This window comes from Cataglyphis hispanica, chromosome 6 (genome assembly GCF_021464435.1).
Source record: "Cataglyphis hispanica isolate Lineage 1 chromosome 6, ULB_Chis1_1.0, whole genome shotgun sequence".
NCBI lineage: Eukaryota > Metazoa > Arthropoda > Insecta > Hymenoptera > Formicidae > Cataglyphis > Cataglyphis hispanica.
In genome coordinates, this window is record NC_065959.1 from 79,401 (window position 1) to 100,617 (window position 21,217).

Consider the following 21,217-nt stretch of genomic DNA (forward strand, 5'->3'; position numbering starts at 1 on the left):
ATTTTTTTCCATCCAATTTTAAATATTTATTCCTAATATGAGAAAAAAATCAAAGCACATCTGTAGAGTCATAGATTTATTTCTTCCATATATTTCATCAATATATGTGTGTGTGTGTGTGTGTGTGTGTGTGTGTGCGCAAAAACTTTTAATGCATTACAATTATAAGGTATACATAATCATATTAAATGCTACGCAGTTTATTTGATCATTACAATGCGAAAAAGTAGTATGTATACAATGTGTAATATATTGTTCAAAAAAACATTCTTTTATATACATGATGTACATATATTTGCAATATTTGCAACTCATCGTCTACTCGTAAAGGCATCTTTCGAGAAAATTTCCAGACGCAATTCAATTTGTCAAAACAAATGACGCAAATACGTGTTTATAGTTAGCAATAATAAGTAGCGCGCGCATATTTAATATCTGATTGAACTTGCAAATTTGAAGTCGGTTTCGATAAGTTTCTAGTCCTCGGCCTCAAAACACGTTAATTGAAAGTTGAAAGACACCCGCGAGCTATATCCATTTAGCAAAACCACGTTTTCGCGGGTCGCTCGTATAGTCAGAAATCGGCGCGTAAGCTGGCACTGTGAATCATAAACGGATAACGCACAATTATAATATATCGCACGAGCAAAAGTCGCGATTCAGAAATATTGTACTTACAAATTAGTCGGCCCGGTATATGGTGGTGGATTTGGACGAATGTATGGATTGCAACGGTCACCAGAGATTCTGAAAGATAAAATTTATTATAATTACATATATGCATCAAAACAACGCTTGGATCGCAAACAAATATATAAAAGGCAGGATAAAAACGAATAAATGATCTGTTAATACATTCTTCATATTAATAGTAGAGAATCGGGTTTTTTTTTTTTTAATGTCTTTGAAAAAAAAATTTATTCTCATGACTTGAAATATTCTATTTTGTATTCGTTCGATATATATAGTTCTTATGTTTCTTACAACGTATTTACGTAATTTAATAAATAGTATTTGCAAAAAATAAGAGATTTATTCGATTTTGTACGACGACCTCCACGTAATGCATTCACAGTGCGATTGAATTGTATTTTTCTCTCTCTCTCTCTCTCTCTCTCTCTCTTTTTATTTTATTTTATTTTACTTTACTTGAAAAGAATTACAACGTTATGTACTACTATAGCACGCGCACTCGCACTTTCATTAAATGAATCTGCTTGCGTGTTTTATAATCTGCGCGCGATGTTCTCTTTCTAGGAAATGATGTCCTGCTAAGCTAGAAACTATTACGCAACAACGCGTTAATTTGATGAGTTTTTTTCTTATTTAAAAGTGAATCTTTGCTTGGGAGAGAAGTTCCGGTGCAGAAAAAATGCTTATAATAAATATTCATCAATCATGAATTGATCATCAATTATTCATGATCATCAGATTTCCAGAGGTTATTATATTATAGAAGGAGGTATAATTTGGATTTCATTGCAAAACATACACGATAGCAATCTTTATATTTAATTTGTTATTAATAGAAAATGTGTGATAATTTATGTAAAAATGGTTCTTTTTAAAAGAACGTCGGAAATTAATTAATTTGTCGAAATTATACTTTTTGATCCCTGGAAATTTCTACCTTGGACTTCGCGATAGAGAATCATTCGGACTCGATGGTTGAGCTGACAGAGATTTCAGAGTGCCTCTTTCCGACATGGCATATTGCACCATTTGTATTCCGTTGTTTCCGTTGACTCCTTCCACTGGTGTAAGTTCTCGTTTTTCGCTGCAAAAATAAAAATATGGCTTCGTTAAAACGAGAATTTATTTAAATTCAGGAGGATATTAATATTTCACAATTCTGATTTATTATTCGTGTTTATTTGATGCGATAAAAATAATAATTTCTACGAATAACATTAAAATTCAACCTTGATCGAAAACTTATTAATTATGATTAACTATGATGTTTTATTGTTGTATTCACTTATATAACGATTATTGTTAATACTAAACATATTGTTAAACATATTATTAATATGCTTTATAAAAAGCAAATTTTTAAAAAGCCGTAGATTCCATTATCATATATTTAAATGATAGTTTGTTATACGAGTATGACAAACACGCAGACATGATAAATTAGAAAAATCTAATATATATGAGGAAATTAATGGAAAATCGACTTTATCTGAACTAATTAAAATGGTAAAGTCAACTGGTTTTTCTCACAATTTGTCATATATACATGTATTATGATTCACACTACTACACTAAACAAAATTAGTAGTATTTTAATGATGTTGCGTCACTTTGCAACAATTAGTACGCATTAAAAATCTCAAATAAAGTATTTACGCAACTTTGAACATACCTAACGGGTTGTTCCCTTATAAGGAAAATATTAAAGAGTTCATCGAAATATTCATCTGATTCTGGATCTGCCCTAGGAAAATAAAATATAAATATCTACGTTTTTTCATCAAATGTCTTTTTAAATAATGGCTGTTTAATTAATTTTGTTAAATATAAACACTCAATTGGTTTAACATTAACGTTTGCGTCCATCATTATCAAATTACAGTGATACCGAGATTATATAATTTAAGCTATATAAATACTGAGAGTTGACTCTTACAATTAGATAATAGGATATTACTTTTTTTAATGGCCAACACTTTAATTATCATTTACGTCAGAATAGTCTCGTGAAAACTTCGAAGACATAAACATACAAGTTGCAGTAAAAAAATAAAGAAAAAAAGTTGTAGATATTTATCTATAACTACTCGAATAATTTAAACAAGTCTACGATCATTTCATTTGTTATTAAAAAAATGTTTAATTATTAATCCAGGTCTTGCAGTAAACTATCTAGATTCTAGACATAAGTTAATCGGCCGTCGTAACAATATATCAATATATCCTTTTACGATCGACGATGAGAAAATATTACAATAAAATATCATTTTAATTCAAAATATGAAATTCTTCTACGAGAAAAGTTGCTTGAAAATTTTTGCCAATATTATATTAACAATATTATTAACAATATAGTAACATAACGAAATTTCGGTGCACAATGTGCTTAAGAATCTCTAGAATTTCGACTTCTGAAACAAGCGCATAAAAAATTTGTATCATCATTTGTAGCATTCAATTAAATTCTCACCGCGATCAACGTCCATATATATATATATATATATATACATATATATTTATCATAAAATAGGAAGAGAGGCGATAGAAGATGTCGATAAAATAAGGAGATGGAAGAGAGCGCGTCGGTAAAAAAAAAAAAAAAACCCGTTGTATAATTATGAAAAAAATCCTTTCGTCGTGCGACAAACTTTTACGACGAATTCATCGAAAAGAGAATGAGTTTTTTGCGGGCTTCTCTTCGTAGCCGCAATCGTCAGAGGAACTTTTTAATGAGTCATATCGCGCGTGGATCTATGACGCGCGAGTCCTGTTCCTGTTTGCGCAGTGCCCGCATTATCAACCGCGTGATTATCTTGATCGCGCGCGTGGATCATGGATCACGACACGGTTTGTCGAGGTTCAGAGCTCGAAACTCTTGGGAAGCCAACAGTCAACACGAGCGGTTATACATGAACGCGAAATGTGAATATAAATGTGCGAGATCGCGCACGCTCTATCCGCAACTCTTCACCATTTTGTAACTTCAATGAATCCCGATCCCGATTTCCCCTCTCATTGCAAGCGAAATGAACACGGCTGCGTCAGGCGTCAGTGCTGCGTCAATCGTCACATGCAACACGATGCAATTGACTTATATTATCACGACGCGCAAATAGAAATTGTTACGCGCCACGACACTTGAAAGAGTGCACGCATGCACTCGACTCGCACTGCGAACTGCGAGTGCGCCTTGGACAGGATCGTCTCTTTTACAAACACGCCGATTATCATACGCGATTATCACCGGAAAGCCGAAATTAAAATTTTGCCGCATTCCGCTTACAATCGCGCGTCCCCATTTATGGCCACGTATTAAATTCATTATAATTTTCAGCGTGCACGATTTCGATAGAAAACATCCTTTCCACGAAAACATCGCGACTTTCTCATTAGATAAATGTAGAAATAATATCGCCGCCAAATATAATGTTACCAAAGTTTTTTATGACATTGTAAAATTGTAAATATATCGAAAAATAATGTTGTATTATTGATAATTTACACACCAAATGTGTCGCATAATTATTACATATATATATATATATATATATATATATATATATATATACAATAGTACGTTCGCAGTAATTAATTTTACTTTAGTCACCAAAGACATTTGATGAATAAAGTAAATTCACGTTTACTTTTTCGACGCTTGCACCTTGTATATTGACGTGAGCTGTTTATAAATGCCTCAAGAGTTTTAATTGCCTTAGCATTGCGAAAAATATTGACGATTAGATTAGATGCAATTTCGCATCATCGTTCTCGAACATACATGTTATCATTTATCATTGTGAGATTCAACAAGTTTTTCATAAATATTTACGATACTGATATTCTTTGACGCAGAATGCCTAATTATAATAGATTAACCGGTGTTATCAAAAAAAAAAAGCAACGTATACTGTTTACTACGTACAAAGGTAAAAGCAAATGTCTCAAATAATCGCTGTTAAAAATAATAAAAGAACTGATAAAATAATAAAAGAACGTTTACAAGAAATGTATTAATACATTAAATTTTAGATTAATCATTTGAAAGTTGTAAGCCACAATGAATGTGTGCGACAGAAAGAATCGATTTGATTAATAATTTTACGAGTATAGCATAACTCCACACAAACCAAATGTGATACACGTCTTGTAATAGTTTTTAATTTACACACATGTGTATCTTGTACAGCCATAAAAAATACGGAAGCCTTCGATTCAATCGCTTTTCTATAAGTATTCGGAAAAATCTTAATGATACATCCTCACGCAATACACACACACACACACACACACACACATATTAGACGTATCTAAAAAGAATATTTCAACTTTTCAAACGCTTTCAAGCATCTTTTACGTTCTTGTTTTGTATGTTTGCAAAAATATATAATATCAAATAATAATATAATCAAATTGTGTTGCAATTATTGCCTTATCTCTTCCGCAATTGCTTGCCTTTTAAACAAATTCTCAATTGTCCATATTATTGGAACAAGATTTTAATTTTTTTTTTCTTTTTTTCTTTAAAGTTTAGAAGTTATATATTATTTACTCAATAAAGAAAATATTGAATTCGTTTTTCCATAGCAGGCATAAATTTGCAAAATAACAGCGTTTCTTTCTTTCGTGATGACAGGTCGACTGCGCGACTGTTGGTCAACTCGCATCGCAACGTCAATAGGCAATAGACGAGAGACGAGAACGAAAGAGCACGCGATATAGTGGGAAATTTGAGCAGACGCGCGACTCGAGAATACAAATGGCAGGCGGTTTAAACGCGGGCGTAAAATTAGCACGCTGTTCGCGGTCGCCGATCGGCGGAAATCGGCATCGATCAGCGGTACGACGATCTATTTCCGCGTGAACGAGCGAGCCGCGCTTGCCGATAAGCGATTCCGCCTTGCGTCACATCGGTTCCAATCGCGCGTCACATATCATCTGACCGTTGATCGTGAGGTACCGATCACTCGCGGTCACTTACCCGTTCGTCGTACATCGCATGCACGTCGTACATCGTATGCCACGCGTTAGTAATTAGCATATGTGTACGTATACGCGCGCGCGCGCGCGCGTGAAAGAAATCAAGTGTGCGAATGGTAGCAAAGTATGTATTGTATACGCAGCATGACGAGCGGCCTCCTGCTGAAAGAGAGACAGAAGGAACAGATGACGCGATTTCTCGCTGTCATCATCGTGACTAGAGGCATGGCCATTTAAAGAGAAAGCTATTAAAACTAGCGATACAGTGATAAATAAGTCATATTGTCCTCAAGGAATTAATATGATTTGATAGAAAGCTTGTTAAATTGACGTCTTTTTCTTTCTTTCTTTCCGCTTAATTTTCTATTATTTTTCCGATTTTTCTAAAAAATTACAGATAATAGATAATTATTGTATATTTCGATAATTTAAAATAATCTATAGATTTAGAATGATTGAGATGGCGGTTGAGGAAAAAGGCGCGCATAAGCAAAAAGATCTTAAATCGAAAATATTATAAGCAAATTAATGTTAAATACGGATTCTAAGACACGTTATCAGTTTAATCACCGTTAATGATTCGGACCCAAACAGGTTTGACGCTCGACGAATTAAAATAGTCGCGTATTCTTTTACGAGTTACAAAAACATATTTGTGTGCGCCACAAACGTGACGTACATAGCATTCATGATAAGATCATATCGTTAGATCGGTTGCATCACGCGTACAAGAATCTCGTATCAATATATATAGTCGCCCGCAATCGGTTATTTTTATATCGCATAAATAAAATATACATTGTATCCCGACGACTATGTAATTTTAATTTTTTTATTGCCTCTAAAAAAAAGACACAGTGTTCGTCTCTTTGTCGCGACTCATTACTCACAAATTAGACGACCCTGAATGTCCGTTTTTATTGCCTTGAGCTGAAAACAGAGAAAACTGGAACATGATATTGTATATGGCAAAATAAACAGCTCTTAATCTTTATATATATATATATATATATATATATATATATATATATATATATATATACACGCAAAAAAGTGCTAGAAATATTATATACGTACAAATTTTGTCAAATTAAAAAAATCGTACTTTTTCTTATCATTAACGAAAACTTGATCGCGTATTACTATTTCTAGGCCTCTTTGAACTTCAACATTAAAAATTTTGATGATTAAACATATCACGTCCAAAAGTTAATCGTTTAAAAAAATGTTTGTTTAAAAGGAAATAATTTTAAATTTTCATTTAAAATGTTTTTTGGTATGATAATCGACCATCTTATATGTGAAACTGTATAATAATATTCGTATAAAAATTTGCTTGCATTTCATACTGTGCGTTACAATTATCGACATAATTACGTAAATGCCTCTGTTCACGTTTCGTATCCAAGACATTTTATATTTGCGTAAATTTCTTGCTTATCCTCCTTCCTATTCTTTCGCGAATGTCATTCATATCTGGACGACCTTATCTGGCGATTTCTCCACGATATTCTGTGAATCAAGGAGAACTACGATTCCCGTGTTTTTTATCATCGCTAATTAAAATTATTTATACAAATATATGCTATCTTTGCATAAATATATACATATGTATAAATATATACATATGTAATTACATTTTATGTAATATACATACATATTGTCTCTTTTTTTCTATCTAATTTATTATTATTGTAAAATTATTTGTCGAAATACATTTACTTTATGCGATTTTTGCGCTCGTTAAAACATTATAACGATTTAAAAAGGAAACAAAAAAAACTGCGTTTTCTCTATCTATCTCGCCAGACTTTGACTTGCGTGTTATTCGTTTTCATTGCGTGTCATGTGTGCAGCAAATGCAGCACACGTGTACTTTTCAAATTTATTTACCGAGCATTCATGCGATTTGATACATTTCGATTATGCGGACGGACATGTCAGATATTACACTTAGGAATGAAACTCGTCGTAATAGTAAGTAATAATGTAATAATAAGAAATATAGATACAAACTCCTACCCTGTTGTAATCGAGCATATTGTCGTGTTAAATGTGTTCCATGATGTGCCAAGTATTGAAATTTTATCGGAATTGATATATATATATATATATCGCAGGATCAAAGAATGATTTTTGTAAACGCAATCGAATTAAAATTCTTCAACGTTTCCTGCTGCAGCAACTGTATTACAACAGATTATGCCTGCATTTCCTCGGAAATTAGGAAACTCTCATTGTTAGATGTGATTTTAACTACTCATTGGTAGATGTGATTTTAATTTTCATTCAATGTAAATGCTACGCGGGAAATAATGTCGTCACTTATACGCAAGTGGCCGCAACTATAGATAAGAAATAAAGATATCATTGATATACATATGAGCGTCAGAGCGTTAAAATTAACTATAGCGGAAGTAAAATGTTGAATAAAAAATAAAATAATGAAATTTGCATTAAGTAAAAAAAAAGAAAAAAAAGGAGATATAAAATAAGCGTATTAGCCTTTATCAAAGATAGAAATGTGCGAATTAAAAATAACTTTTCTGGAATGCAGAATGGCCATCGCGCATTGAAACACAACTTCGACTAGTTTTCCTCCAACAAGGTACAAGTAACAAGCGCTTACATTTTCTCGTGATGTAGACAGAAAGCGGTGCTAAGCAAGGTGCCTAGCACGAGAAATAGTATGACCGGTACGAAAATTGTGATGGCGATTTCCTTGAAGTAGCTCCTCGTGGGTACGCTTGCTTTCGTCGAACGGGCCCAACGCCATTCCGTATGCTCGGAGATGCCCGATGAAGGCAATCCTACAACGCTAGGACCCCGCCGAGCGCTTTCGTGCTGCAGACTCTGTTGGTCCTCCTCTAGCTAAAATAAAATTTAATAATATAGATATAAACTGCTCTAACTAAATTCTATCGTTAACGAAGAGAGAATAAAATGTTACAAGTGGCGCGCGATTTTCGAATGATTATTGACATCTTGTGTGAGTCGAATATTTTGAAATCAATCGATTAAAATGAATTTGCGCATCGCGCAATCAACATTTGCGTAAATTAAGGATGTTTGTACGATGATTGAAAAAAATACTCAAGAAATACACGATGATGATAGATGGTGAAGTAAAAAATGTGCATTGTCATCGTCAATGTGCTTGGAAACATGCCAAGTTCGTATATGAGAAGAGAGATATGTTAAATATACTGACATGTACGATAACGTGTTGTATCATGAGTGTTTTTCATGACAATTTTTCGGAATACAAATAATACAAGCGTTATAAATTACATAACAGGTAGAATTGATTCTTCACCTGATATAATTTGTTATAATACGATATATTACAACAAATGAAAAAAAAAAAATATCGCGTATAATACGGTGTAGTTTAGTCAATCAACTTACTAATCTGAAGGAACACCAATCCAATCTGAATTCAGCCTCTCGGAAGAGAATCTCCACACTAGTTCTCTTGAAGTCTCTGGGGCATGAGGGCATTTTCCAGAGCGGCTTCACTTCCTCCTGCAATTCGTTCAACTCTTGCGAGAATGGCATCGTACTGCCCAATCTCATAACGACTCTGAAACAAAAGGGCTACATTTTGTTCTGTCCTTCTCATCATCAGGACGACAACATGTATGATTATATATGAATTACATAATTACGACGAGATATATAGATAATATCGTACGTTGACGTGCGCATCGAGTCGAAATTTACCGAGCTCCAAACGAGCTATCGTTGTATCGTTATATTGTATTACGAACAAACTTTGACTCTTAAACAATCAGGCGAATCATATCGCGATATTCACTCTCTACACAGTATGTATTTGCGTCATTCCCCTCAAGGATTCTTTTAAGTAGCACGCGTGGGACTTTTGCCCATAGCATGCAATTAACACTTAAACACAGCGCGCGCGCGCGCGCACGCGAACAATCGCTCCTCGTAAATTATTAACGCTACCGATATAGATTATTTATTTTATCGTTATTGCATTTGGAAAATTATTATTAATATTATTTGCCGCTTTTAATTGTCAGAAATGTTTTATTTCAAATATAATCTATCTCAATACGTATTTAGATTGTCCGAAGAAAGTAATTCGTAATTCTTCCGATTGTGGCTGATCATATTAATGATTTTATTTATTCAACCTTTCATTTTTTTTTTTTTATTTATTATTGGTTAGGAATAAATCTATTATATTATAAATCGTACTTCTTCGCCGAATATATTCTACTCTGATTGTGACAGAGAGAAAGAATTATATATAATTATTATTTCATAATACTTACAATGAGCTAACTAATTCTTGCGTGCGAATAAGAGTTTAAAATCTATATCTCTTGCAAATAATCAGGATTAAAGGTCAGGATTAAATAACAGTTCTCGAGGCTAATTATTACGAATAATTAGCTGATTTTACGCAAATATTAATCCAACATTGACAACATAGGATTATTATGACCAGCCAATAGTATAAAAAATGACAAGATTGATTATTGTTTGCTACACGTTTACACATAACTTTTGTTTCTACCTGAAAAATTGTTTCTTTTTCATTCAATTATCGGAAACATGGCACAGTCGAAAATTAAAAATTAAATTTTTGCCTATTTTAATATTTTATCTTTAAATTATATACTTTTGAAACATATATAAGTATAACGCGTCCAATCAAATTTCGACAATCTTGCAATCTTGCTACTCTCGGTTTTCATGCTGATAACTGCTGCACTGATACGTATCAAGTGCATGAGGTGGTTCCTTAGGCGCGGCCTTATCACTCGTAGAAACAAGCCCCTTACCAATCAGTCAGTTAAATGTTACGAGCGTGACCAGAATGTCGCATTTACGTTGGGAATAATTGCCGCTTTGTCGGTGGTGTCATCGTACTTGACGCAACGTAATAAGTTTGAAAGTGACAATCGACGCGTGCAGTCGATGTGCGATCGATCAGCGTAATCGAGCGCTCTCTCGATCTTGGTCGCGAAAGAGATTAATCGTGCCGTTCATCTCTCACCATCGTAGACGCAATCTCGAGCCTTCTCTCTATTACGCGGTTACGATAACTCATTGTCAGTATCGGATGACACTTTCCGCGAGAGACCTCGGATTCGGGCGCAAAATTTTGTCCGAGACGATAAAGGATCAGTTTGGCCCTGGCCATTCGACAGTTTTATTTTAAATGTTTGTTATTTTCATTTTAAATTACACACATATCTCAAAATCAAGAAGCGCATTTCTGTTCGGCTATGCGGTATCGATCTCGCCATCACGAAACGTCGTGGGAGATCAATCGCGCCACTCGTAAACATAACGACTTTTCAAGCTTTCGCTCGATCGCACATTTAATATGATACACGTGTTTAACGCGCGACCTCGGCGTTGATCGAATATAAAGTGCGGTGATAGTACATTGCTGAATCAACACATATTAACGCACGAGAGAAATGCATGGATATCATGCCAGGAGAATGTGAAAAAAAAGGTAGCTCCGCCGATTACTCAAATCTGCCGAACGTATACATTATAATACCACATTATTGGAATAATAATTTGTAGTAGCGGATATTCTTATTCTTTTGTTGCATTTTTTCTGGCAATTGTCTGGCAAGTGAGAATGCATTCGCGTTACAGAGTATAAAGTCGCTGCGAGATGTTTTAGTGGGGGGAGAATAAAGGTTTTTATCCGAATGTGGCCCGAGATCATTCTTAAGGTAAAAAAAGGAGAATATGCGTGAGAAAATTAAAAGGAAGAAAAAAAATTTCTCGCAATGTTATATGTTTATTATATGCTTTTGTCCTTTTTTTAATTTATAAAAATTATTATCGACAAAACATGGGATATATACATATTATCCATTACACTGTGAATATCTTTTTTAAGAATCCGTATACACGCATTTTTAAATTCAACTCTCTACATTCGAGCAAAGAGAATAATTTATTTTCCGATTTATTTGTAAAACAAAAAAAAAATTATCACATCTTTTTCATAAGGATGATTCGATTTTATTTGAATTACGTGCGATGTGGTACATCAGATATGTGATGAATCAGAACAACATCGAGAGCAAAACAAGAGAGTACAATCTCGAAACAGATAATTAAAATGTTGAAATATATATGTTTATCTAATATTATTAATAATTGCTCTTTATCATAATAATAATTTATTTTCACTCTTGTGAAGACACGTCATGGCTTAGATATAAATTTGAGCTACTTCATAATGAATCGACATCTCATTGCGAAACGTTTATAAATTTATGTACTTTGTCTCGAAGAAGTATTTGTCAAAACATAAATTTACATCGCGAATATGTTTCCTTCTTCTTCTTCTTCTTTTCGCCTCGCTATCTCGCGTCACGATCCGTGTTGGTGCAACAACGATTTCGTAACGATCAAATTTCTTTTGATGCGGCGCGCTCATATCGCATGCAAATACTTTCATGTGGCTCACATGTTATTACGCCGGAAGGAAGTCTGCCCACGCCGCGCCGCACTTCAATAACATCAACACCGCGTATGGCTCGTTTCACTCATTCTGCGTACGCAACGAAATTATATTTTCCTCGACAATTTCGCGCAAACAAATGTAAAGATGAGCAAAATTCAAATCCCGAGAACGACGGTCGAAATTAAATTATTCTGGAAAAATTTATCTACGTACACTCACAATCAGTATAAACGATTGATTTGATTTTTTTTTTTTTATAAATTACACATTCGCTGTAACTATGAGATGTGAAATTTCCTTTTTTTCTTCTATCGTTTTTCATCTCCTGTACGCATAAATTTTGTTGCGAAATAATAACAGTCATCGTCTTATCGACACAGAACGCGGCGCGTTCATCGATTCAAGAAAATCCATATCATTTTAGAGACGTATTTTCCTGCGAGAAAATTCCGCGACAGCGAAAGCGGGAATCGAACCGCGCTATCAACGTATGTGCTCCCACTACGATAAATTGTGATCATTGATTCGTGTGAATGACAGAATCTTTGGGTAGTCACACAGTTTAATTGTAAATGTCTAATCGGAAAGTCCAGAGGGGACTTGAAATTGAAAATTTATTCCCGAGAAGTGCGCGCGAATAACAGAATCGTTACTCATTGTCAGTTCCGGATTCTATGGGAATTGACGAACTTGTATGCGAGAGAAAACGGTGCCTCTGTTTGGATCGCATCATAAGACTCGTGATGAGATCCGCGTGGAAGGAAGGAGTCGTCGGTGCGTCGAAGGAGGCATCATTTAATTTAATCGCGATGATGTAGCCAATAAGAATTTTAAATTACACACGATTCAAGATGATTTGTGCAAAATTCTTTAACGCGCGTTGGCTGATTTATGTAAAAAGAAGAGCTTTAGAATTTTATTATTGACATGTACAATATTATATACGCAACATTATGAGCTCACGCAACGTAATGCTGACCCTACTTGACCCGACTCGCTTCGGAAATGCATTTAATAAATCAATTATTTGGAATATATTCTAAACAAGAGTGCTTTTTCACTTTTATTTAGCTTTTAGCGCGTAACGAATGAGAGATGTTGGACAAAGAAATGAGAAAAACAACTGTGACGGCTCGCTCTTTTAATGACTTTTATTCCTTCAAGTTGTCGACCACAATTAGATTAAACATATCCAGCTTCCGATAAGAGAACGTACCTACGATCTTCCCGTCGCGTCGAGCGCATAAACGATAGTGCTCATATATGTAGGAAATAGTAATATAATAGTAATATAATATTTTACAAACAACTGTATATATCGCGGATGCACGTCACAATGTTGTTGATCGGACGATTAGAGTACGTCAGTGATATCAGAGAAACTGCTCCGATCTCTCGTTTCGAGAGCAGCATCATTCTCATTCCCGTGCGTGACCACACGCTATCATATTTCTATAAAATTTCATTCGCGTACTAGTTTGTAATTTCAATTTATACTGCGTAAAAATTAGCTAATTGTCTCAGAAATATTCGACGAAAGGATCAAAGAAGAATTTGTCGAAGAGAACTATCGCTTATTTATTCTTAGTCATATTCTTTAATATATTTGTTAGTAATAATGCGAATATTATTTGACAATTAATGATTAAAAATACTTTGCAGATCGAAAGAGACGAAAGTCATAGTTGACAGTTTTGCCCTTTCAAGACTCACAGCGAACTCTACTTTAGGGGCTTAAGAGTTAAATTGGATTTAATAATCTCGAAACGTGACTCACCCTTCACCTTCGCTGGGCTTCAAAGGTAAACGAGCTCCGAGTTCAATCGCAGATGCTAAAAAGGTCACGTACAGGTCCACAGCACCTTTCCACAATTTTTTCCTACAATCAAAAAGAATGCAATGCTTTTATCGCACCGACGTAATTATCGAATTACCGCGCATTACGTATATCATTATCGAAAAATTTCCCCTGTTTTGTTTCAATCGAGAAAGGAAACAACAAATGACGTGCGTTATCGCTATCAAGGACATTAAAACTGAGAGAAATGAGAATTTTGCTTAATACGACAGACCTAAATATATCGAGGAGCTTCTCGGTGCGATTGCGATCGAACATGTCCTCTATGTTGAGATTGTCGATTTTCAGGTGCACCTCATACTTTGTTAGATTCTCTCTCTCGAGTACGTTCATATCGAGCACCTTGTGGCGGGTTTCATAGGTATGCTTGTTCAGTCCCACAATTTCCAGCTGAGATTATCATTGTAATTACAGACACATCGTCAATCGCAAACTGTTAATATATAGTGATCGTATAGTTTATCACCTGAAAGTATTTTTGATCTTTAGGCGCTACGCCGTATAGAAAACCGTGATGATCCTTCTTGCTATAGGTGTAATGTATCCATGATGGAAGATCGGGAGCGTTCAGCAAAGAAGGCTGATACGAAAATTGATCGGAGTGTCCTGAAACAAAAGGCACGGATTATAAACGTTCGAGATAATAATAATTTTGCATAGGAAAATGTCACGCTAATTATATATATTTACGAGAAACGATAACAGGAAAGGAATAAAATGGGAAAAAATAAAACATTTTTAAGAATAGAATTAATAAAATATAACAACAATTTTTTAAAATTAATGAAAGAATATAACTGAAGATACATAAAATATAATATATATATATATATATATATATATATATATACACGTATCTATGAGTAATGTCTGCTCAAATATCCAAATAGATCGCGATAGATGAAATCTCTAAAATTTCTCTAACGATTAGAGCCTTTCGCTTCTTTAGAGAACCGTATTAGTTAAGAGAACCGTAGAACCATAAGATTATACATATCGATTATAAGATACTTTTGACGGTTGAAGAAAATTAGAATAAGTTGAATATATGTGTCTTTACCATCTGCACTCCAGTCGAACGTTTCCGGTCTGATGGGAATGACAAAGACCTCCGTCATTAAAATACTCTCGGCAGCGACGAAGGCCACCAACATCGATAGCAATATTATCCTCGGATGCATGATCGTGCTGGAAAGTCAATCAACGAGCGATAATAAAAACGCTGGAAATAAATAGATCGATGACATGGAGATACCTGTAGTATTTTCGACTCGAGCAATTGAAATCACCTCGAGAACAAACTTAAATCCCCCGAATTCTTGGATTAAATGTACCATACAGCAAACGTCCATTGAATGCAGCTATATTCGCTTGTATAACACATGTGAAATAACTTCAAGTTTTCAAAAAAGAGAATAATAAATAAATTAAAAAATAATAAAATATAATCATAATTTTAATGGCTAGTTATACATTTGTGTTATATTATACATATTAAAACAATTATTTATCGATATTGCCAATTATTTAGATAGGTGAGCGTGACTTGTCTTTAATAATTTTTAATAATATTGAGAAAGAAAATGTGTATGCCTTAAATTAATCACGCGAATTAATAAAGTTCGAATTAAAATAAAGAAGTCGGCTACTAAAAAAACAAAGATAACATTCGTTCTTTGGCATTTGTATGCATATGAAATACGTTTCTTCTTGAAACGTGACGTGTCTAAAATTATATTTATGCGAAAACGCTATCAGCTTTCTTAAAAATGACGCAAGCTGCATACAAGACGCGATTTCTATTTACGATGAAATAGCGTACGATTTACTTTTTCTCAGCGATTTTCAACGAAACTCGTACTACGCCACGCGATACACGTCTGTCCGAATCAACATTGTGATTCATATACAGTCGTATAATGTGAAAATAATACGCGACGCATCCTATCCTCCTTTTACAATTGTTGTGCTCGTAGTTTCATTGTCAGCGGAACGATACGCTGAAAAATCTACACATCTCATTCTCGACTGGAAACACACTCCCTTAAAATATGTATCGGTTATTCTCGATAGATTTTTGCAGGGGTTCAACATTATTACTAGTCAGACGTGACAAAACGAAAGCTTTTGTTTTCAGCGAAAGTGCAGTCCTATAATCTTTCGTATCGCGTTGGAACTTTGCTCACATCTCTCTTTCTTTGCATCATATATCGATTATTCGCCTTTAACTTTTTTTATCATATTATTGCGTCAATATATTTTTTATTTAATTAAATATTTTATTATGAAACATCCCAGAATTGTGAAATCCTAGAAAGAGATAAAAAATATATATATATATATATATATATATATATTCTATTCTACAATATATTTTGTATCGCCAAAACAGAAGAATGGTAAGCTTGAAAAGTTTTTCAGAAATTTGGAAAGAGTATCGAAATCGTGGATGATTCTTTCTTGTACAAATTAATGTTTATTTTCTTCATAATAGATTAAATAGATAGAGAGAGAAATTTTCTTTCAAAAAGAGACAAGAGAAAAGAGAGATTGTGCTATGTAAAATAGGATAAACCTTTACGTTGCTTATATTTAAATAATTTTTAATTTGAAAAATACAGGGATTATTTATACAAAATTGTATATAGAGAGCAATTTTTTATTGTAGCATGGACTTGCTCATGATATGTTATTAGCTTCTAAATAATTATATATACTTGAAAACTTGAATTTGTGATTTACGTTGCCGATGTTGTTCGTGGCAACAATATGAAAATATATCAAGGCAAAACATGTTTACGATATATGTATTCGTGACTTACTGCTTTTTCCGCTTCTTTTTTCAGGCACAATATTAAAACGCGTATAATAATCTATGAAATGTTTAGGTTCAGTCGTTGCACATTGTAGTATAAAAATTGTATAAATACAATTTATTTATTACTCCATTGTAACAATTAACGCACGATTCCTGAGAATCGCAAATACTCTGAAAAAATTTAGAAATGGACTCGGAGGAGAGATACTACGCGCAGTAACTACGTGTAACAATTACGCGAATGATAAACTCAGAAGATGTCTAAACAGGTGCAGCTCAGTGTGGCGATATTTGTGGCGTGGCGTGGCGTGGCGTGGCCGAGGGATAGGAAGGGCGCACCGCTTTAATCTCTCAACGGGTCGCGAAAAGCGAGGAGCGACGCGGTCGTTATCGATTATAGCCGAAGGCCCGGCTTCTCTTTCTTCCTCATTCGTCATTCGTCATTTCCAATATCCATTTTCGATGAATCTTACTTTGAAAAAAATGCACTCGACTAACTCGTCGCGATTGGAAAATCCGTTGATTGTCCGATCTCATATCATTCACCTCGTTGACGTTTCGTCGTCGATCGGTTTCGCGCTTCCGTCGCGCGTGCGTTGCCAACGTACTGCGTACTACGCGAAACATCCGCACATGGACATGCACACGTGTTGAAACTTACATGCTCGCGAAAGTCTGTCGGGACTGTCTGTCGCGATGCAGATTGCAGACTGCAGACGCGACACCCGCCGAGATCAGGTCAATGCGATGCCGAGGTGCACGACGGTGTAAAGAATCTTTGTGATGACACAATCGCGTGTACCTTTGAAATACTGCGGTACAAACGATCGAGGGTGATCGACGGTGACGGAACGGGATATTATCGTCCGGATCGACGAATTCGGGAGGGAGAGAGAGAGAGAGAGAGAGAGAAAGCTCGAGAGAACCAGACCGGGCAAAATCGAGATACCGAGAAATGGAGCACAAGTTCCTCTGTTCACATGCGCAGCTGTAACTCACAGTCGCTTCCGACTACACGCGCCGTCTTCAGGGCCGTACGTCCGGCGATATTTTTTTCCCGAGTCGTGCTTTCCACTATTCCATAGTGGAACATAGTTTTCATTAACAAATGAAGAAATCAATGATATTTGATGTGGAGTGTCCAAAATATTAAATTGAAATTCGATCAATCTTGCGTGTAACGACGCTATTTATATTAAAGATGACGCCAATATGACATAACGTAACAAAATATATAATTAATTAAGTATATTGTATACTTTTAGTTTTTTTTCTATTCATCTAATATTCATTTTAAATTTATAAAAGTATTCTATTTACCATTTTGCGATTAAAGAGAGATTAATTCAAAGAATGATTTAAACAGTTAAATAGACATTTAAATAATTTTTATGGAGGAGGAAGAATTTTCTTTCATTCGTTATGTTCGTTACATTTAAAAAGAAAAGATAATAGACTCGAATCTCACCTCATATCCTTTCTTACAGTAATGAGATTTTTTTGCTTCTCAGAAACAAGTACTATAACAGTTTTCGCTTCTATTTTTGTCGTTATCTCCAAACTATAATGAAATCTCTTTACAATCCCACTGTCATGCCCACTTATTTTTTTATATATTAAAAGAATTGCGAGCGATTTATCTTATGACAACATTCGTTGATTCAACCAATAAAATTTCATACAAACGTAATCGCTTTCATTGACGCAATTATTATTATCGCTTTGTCGCGCTCAATATCATGATTGATGTTGGATGAGTTTTTACTCACTTCGAAAACTCGATGATCGCCAATAGCTAACGAAGAATCCGATGAAATCAAAATTATCGACTATACAAGACTACATTTCGTGCCGTAAGTCCATTGCGTTTTTTCTATATATATATATATATATATATATATATATATATATATATATATATATGTATATATTATGCATTTAAAAATTTGTCTATATATATATCCTATTATCTAATACATATATCGAATTGTCTATATATGTATCGTATAAGATCTCGGACAAACTTTTCTAACAAAAGACCCGCTCATAATTTATGTAAACTTATATATCTCTAGCCTCCTCGTTTTTAGCTCATACATAAAGAATATCGTCGCTAATAGAAAAAACTGAAAGGGATATTTAAACGATAGACAGAAAAGGGATGAATTTATTTTGAAAAAGTAATTTTATCTTGAATGCATTTAAAGTTTCAATATTTCGTTTTCTACACAGAAATGTAAAAGAAAATGTTTATGGAACCTTTTCATTTTAGAAAGATCCTCTATCGAGTTATCGCTTCAATTCCAATATCATTCGCAGATGTCATACGCAGCGTGACACATTAAACATGCATAACTTGATAAATTTCCTGAATTCCAATCGGTATGAAACGAATGAGATGACACGGAATGAGAGTTTTCGCTACGGTAGTTTTCCAAAGAGAATCTCTCCAGGATCGACGAGCATATACTCTACTACTATGGCGTCACAAATTGGAAATTCACCTGCGAATAGCTGCGAAATTCCAAAGTGCTTTCCGAATTGTTATCGGCTGTTTTGCTGGAGCGAGAAACAAAAGGGCCGAGCGCGCCGCGGACCGTGGCACGATAACGTCGATCTCTGTTCGCGCGTAAAAAGCCTCTGTCATCTCTAGATATGTCGGAGCCTGGAACCGGAATTCGCGGAACGATATAGCGACGCCCGAAGAGTATTCTGTGTCGATTCTGTGTTGCACGGTTGCACCGCGAACCGCGGTTGCGAGTTGCGACGAGTATCGATAAACGATACGCTGTCGTTGGAGCGGCGTGCAATTTTTTTCGCTCGTTTTCTGAGTCACGCACAGATGACTTTGATCTTTTTTCTAAAATGAACCATCCGATTAATTTGCAATGAACTTTCCTCATTTATAATCGTTAAATTATATATCTCTCACGTCTCTCCTCGATTGATGAATCTTCCATATATGTATACTCGCCTATTTTTGTAACATTAATTCATTCGGATGACAATCACACATCTACATTATATAAAGTAAATTACTAGAGAATTATTCAGATAATATGAATCATTTCTTCGATTCTCTTACATAAATTTTAAATTTATCTTTTCTTATCGACACTATAAATAACGGATAAACATTTATTAATTGTTGAAATTGATATTTTTCCTTTCACACAATGTTCATTAAATGTGTTCATTACATACGAATATATTACCTTTCTGCATTCATTACTAATCATCGTTAATGATGAGGTTCGCAAAGATTGTTCATTTTTTCTAATTATTATCCAAATAGAATAGAATTTCCTCATTTCTCCTCAGTCGTTCTCCTCGTCATTCAAATATCCCTGAAATTGTTTGGAATTGTTAAGGTGCTTGGAGTTGTCAAGGCGCTTATTTATTAAATCCAATTTCGGGCTTTTTTCATTTAAAATAAAATTATCGGTGAGAGATTCTCTCGATTGATCGCGTCGTGTACGTGCATCGTGTATAAGTGGAGCGGCGCGAGAGGAGCGAGAGTGATAGCGACAGGAGTATTTCGCCGCTGCGCTCCGCACGTCGTGCCGCACGTGTTTATCAGCGGCGCTAGACACGGCACTGCCTATTGACGTCCGTGGTAGGCGTGTCTTGTGTCTTGGTCGCGGCCGATAGAGGGATATATTTACCGCGTGCACACATGATTTTTCTTTCTCTCGTACGCCAACGCGACACGACGCAACGCGACGCGACGCGACGCGACGCAACGCAACGCAACGCAACGCAACGCAACGCAACGCAACGCAACGCAAGAGGGACCGGCTTCCTTCCTCTCTTTCTCTCCTTCGTTCCGTATTCTCTTCCTCTCCTTCGCGACATTGACAATGTGTACATACATACTTGCAGAACGCGGCAGCGTTGAGTTCGGACGCGACGAGCGTTGCACCGTACGGTGCGCGAGCACGACTTCTTCCCGGCGCGGTGGTTGTCTTGTTTTATCTCTCATCGTTCGCCTTTAATTGTCGTCGAACAACATCGTGGACTGTGTCCATTTAACGGCGCTGCCCTACCGTCAACGCTGCACTTTCCCCGAAAGGTACGAAAACTGCTCCGATCGCGGCGAAGAGGGAAGTGAGTGGTGAGAGAAGAGGACGGATCGGCGAAACAGACCGCGGGCAAAAGAAGGAGAGAAACGTATAACAGGAGAGAGTGAGATAAGTGTGCAGAGGCCGCAGTCGCTGCAGAGACGGCAGTGCCGATCGACAGCGATAGGTCGGTTAGTGTAGTGCGGGCAGCAGTAGTGTGCCGAGTACGTGCGAACGAGCGACGTGCGCGGTCGTCGTCGATCGTCGCGCGGCCGCGGGCCGCGGGTGCTGCCGCTGCCAGTGCAGATCCGTCGCTTCGTCGTCGTCGTCGTCGTCGTCGT

The 21,217-nt window shown here is 35.5% G+C and overlaps 1 protein-coding gene across 10 annotated transcripts; it reads right to left on the reverse strand.

Moving 5' to 3' along the window:
• Nucleotides 1-61: 61 nt before the first annotated feature.
• On the reverse strand, nt 62-20,840 carry LOC126850401 (alpha-sarcoglycan). 10 transcript variants are annotated; one of them, XM_050593354.1, is made up of 13 exons: nt 20,031-20,165; nt 19,748-19,932; nt 19,320-19,675; nt 15,058-15,185; nt 14,464-14,603; nt 14,212-14,387; nt 13,917-14,018; nt 9,079-9,253; nt 8,300-8,541; nt 2,366-2,437; nt 1,631-1,777; nt 679-747; nt 62-599 (listed from the first exon to the last, which is right to left on the reverse strand). In XM_050593354.1, the coding sequence occupies exons 3-13, from the start codon at nt 19,460-19,462 to the stop codon at nt 575-577; spliced, it is 1,419 nt and encodes a 472-aa protein (XP_050449311.1). In that variant the 5' UTR covers nt 19,463-19,675; nt 19,748-19,932; nt 20,031-20,165; the 3' UTR covers nt 62-574. The 10 variants fall into 10 exon arrangements, with proteins under 10 accessions (XP_050449311.1, XP_050449314.1, XP_050449310.1 ...); XM_050593357.1 differs by lacking the exons at nt 19,320-19,675; nt 19,748-19,932 and adding an exon at nt 20,692-20,840 and having other exon boundaries at nt 20,031-20,162; XM_050593353.1 differs by having other exon boundaries at nt 19,320-19,932.
• Between the last annotated feature and the right edge of the window lie 377 nt (nt 20,841-21,217).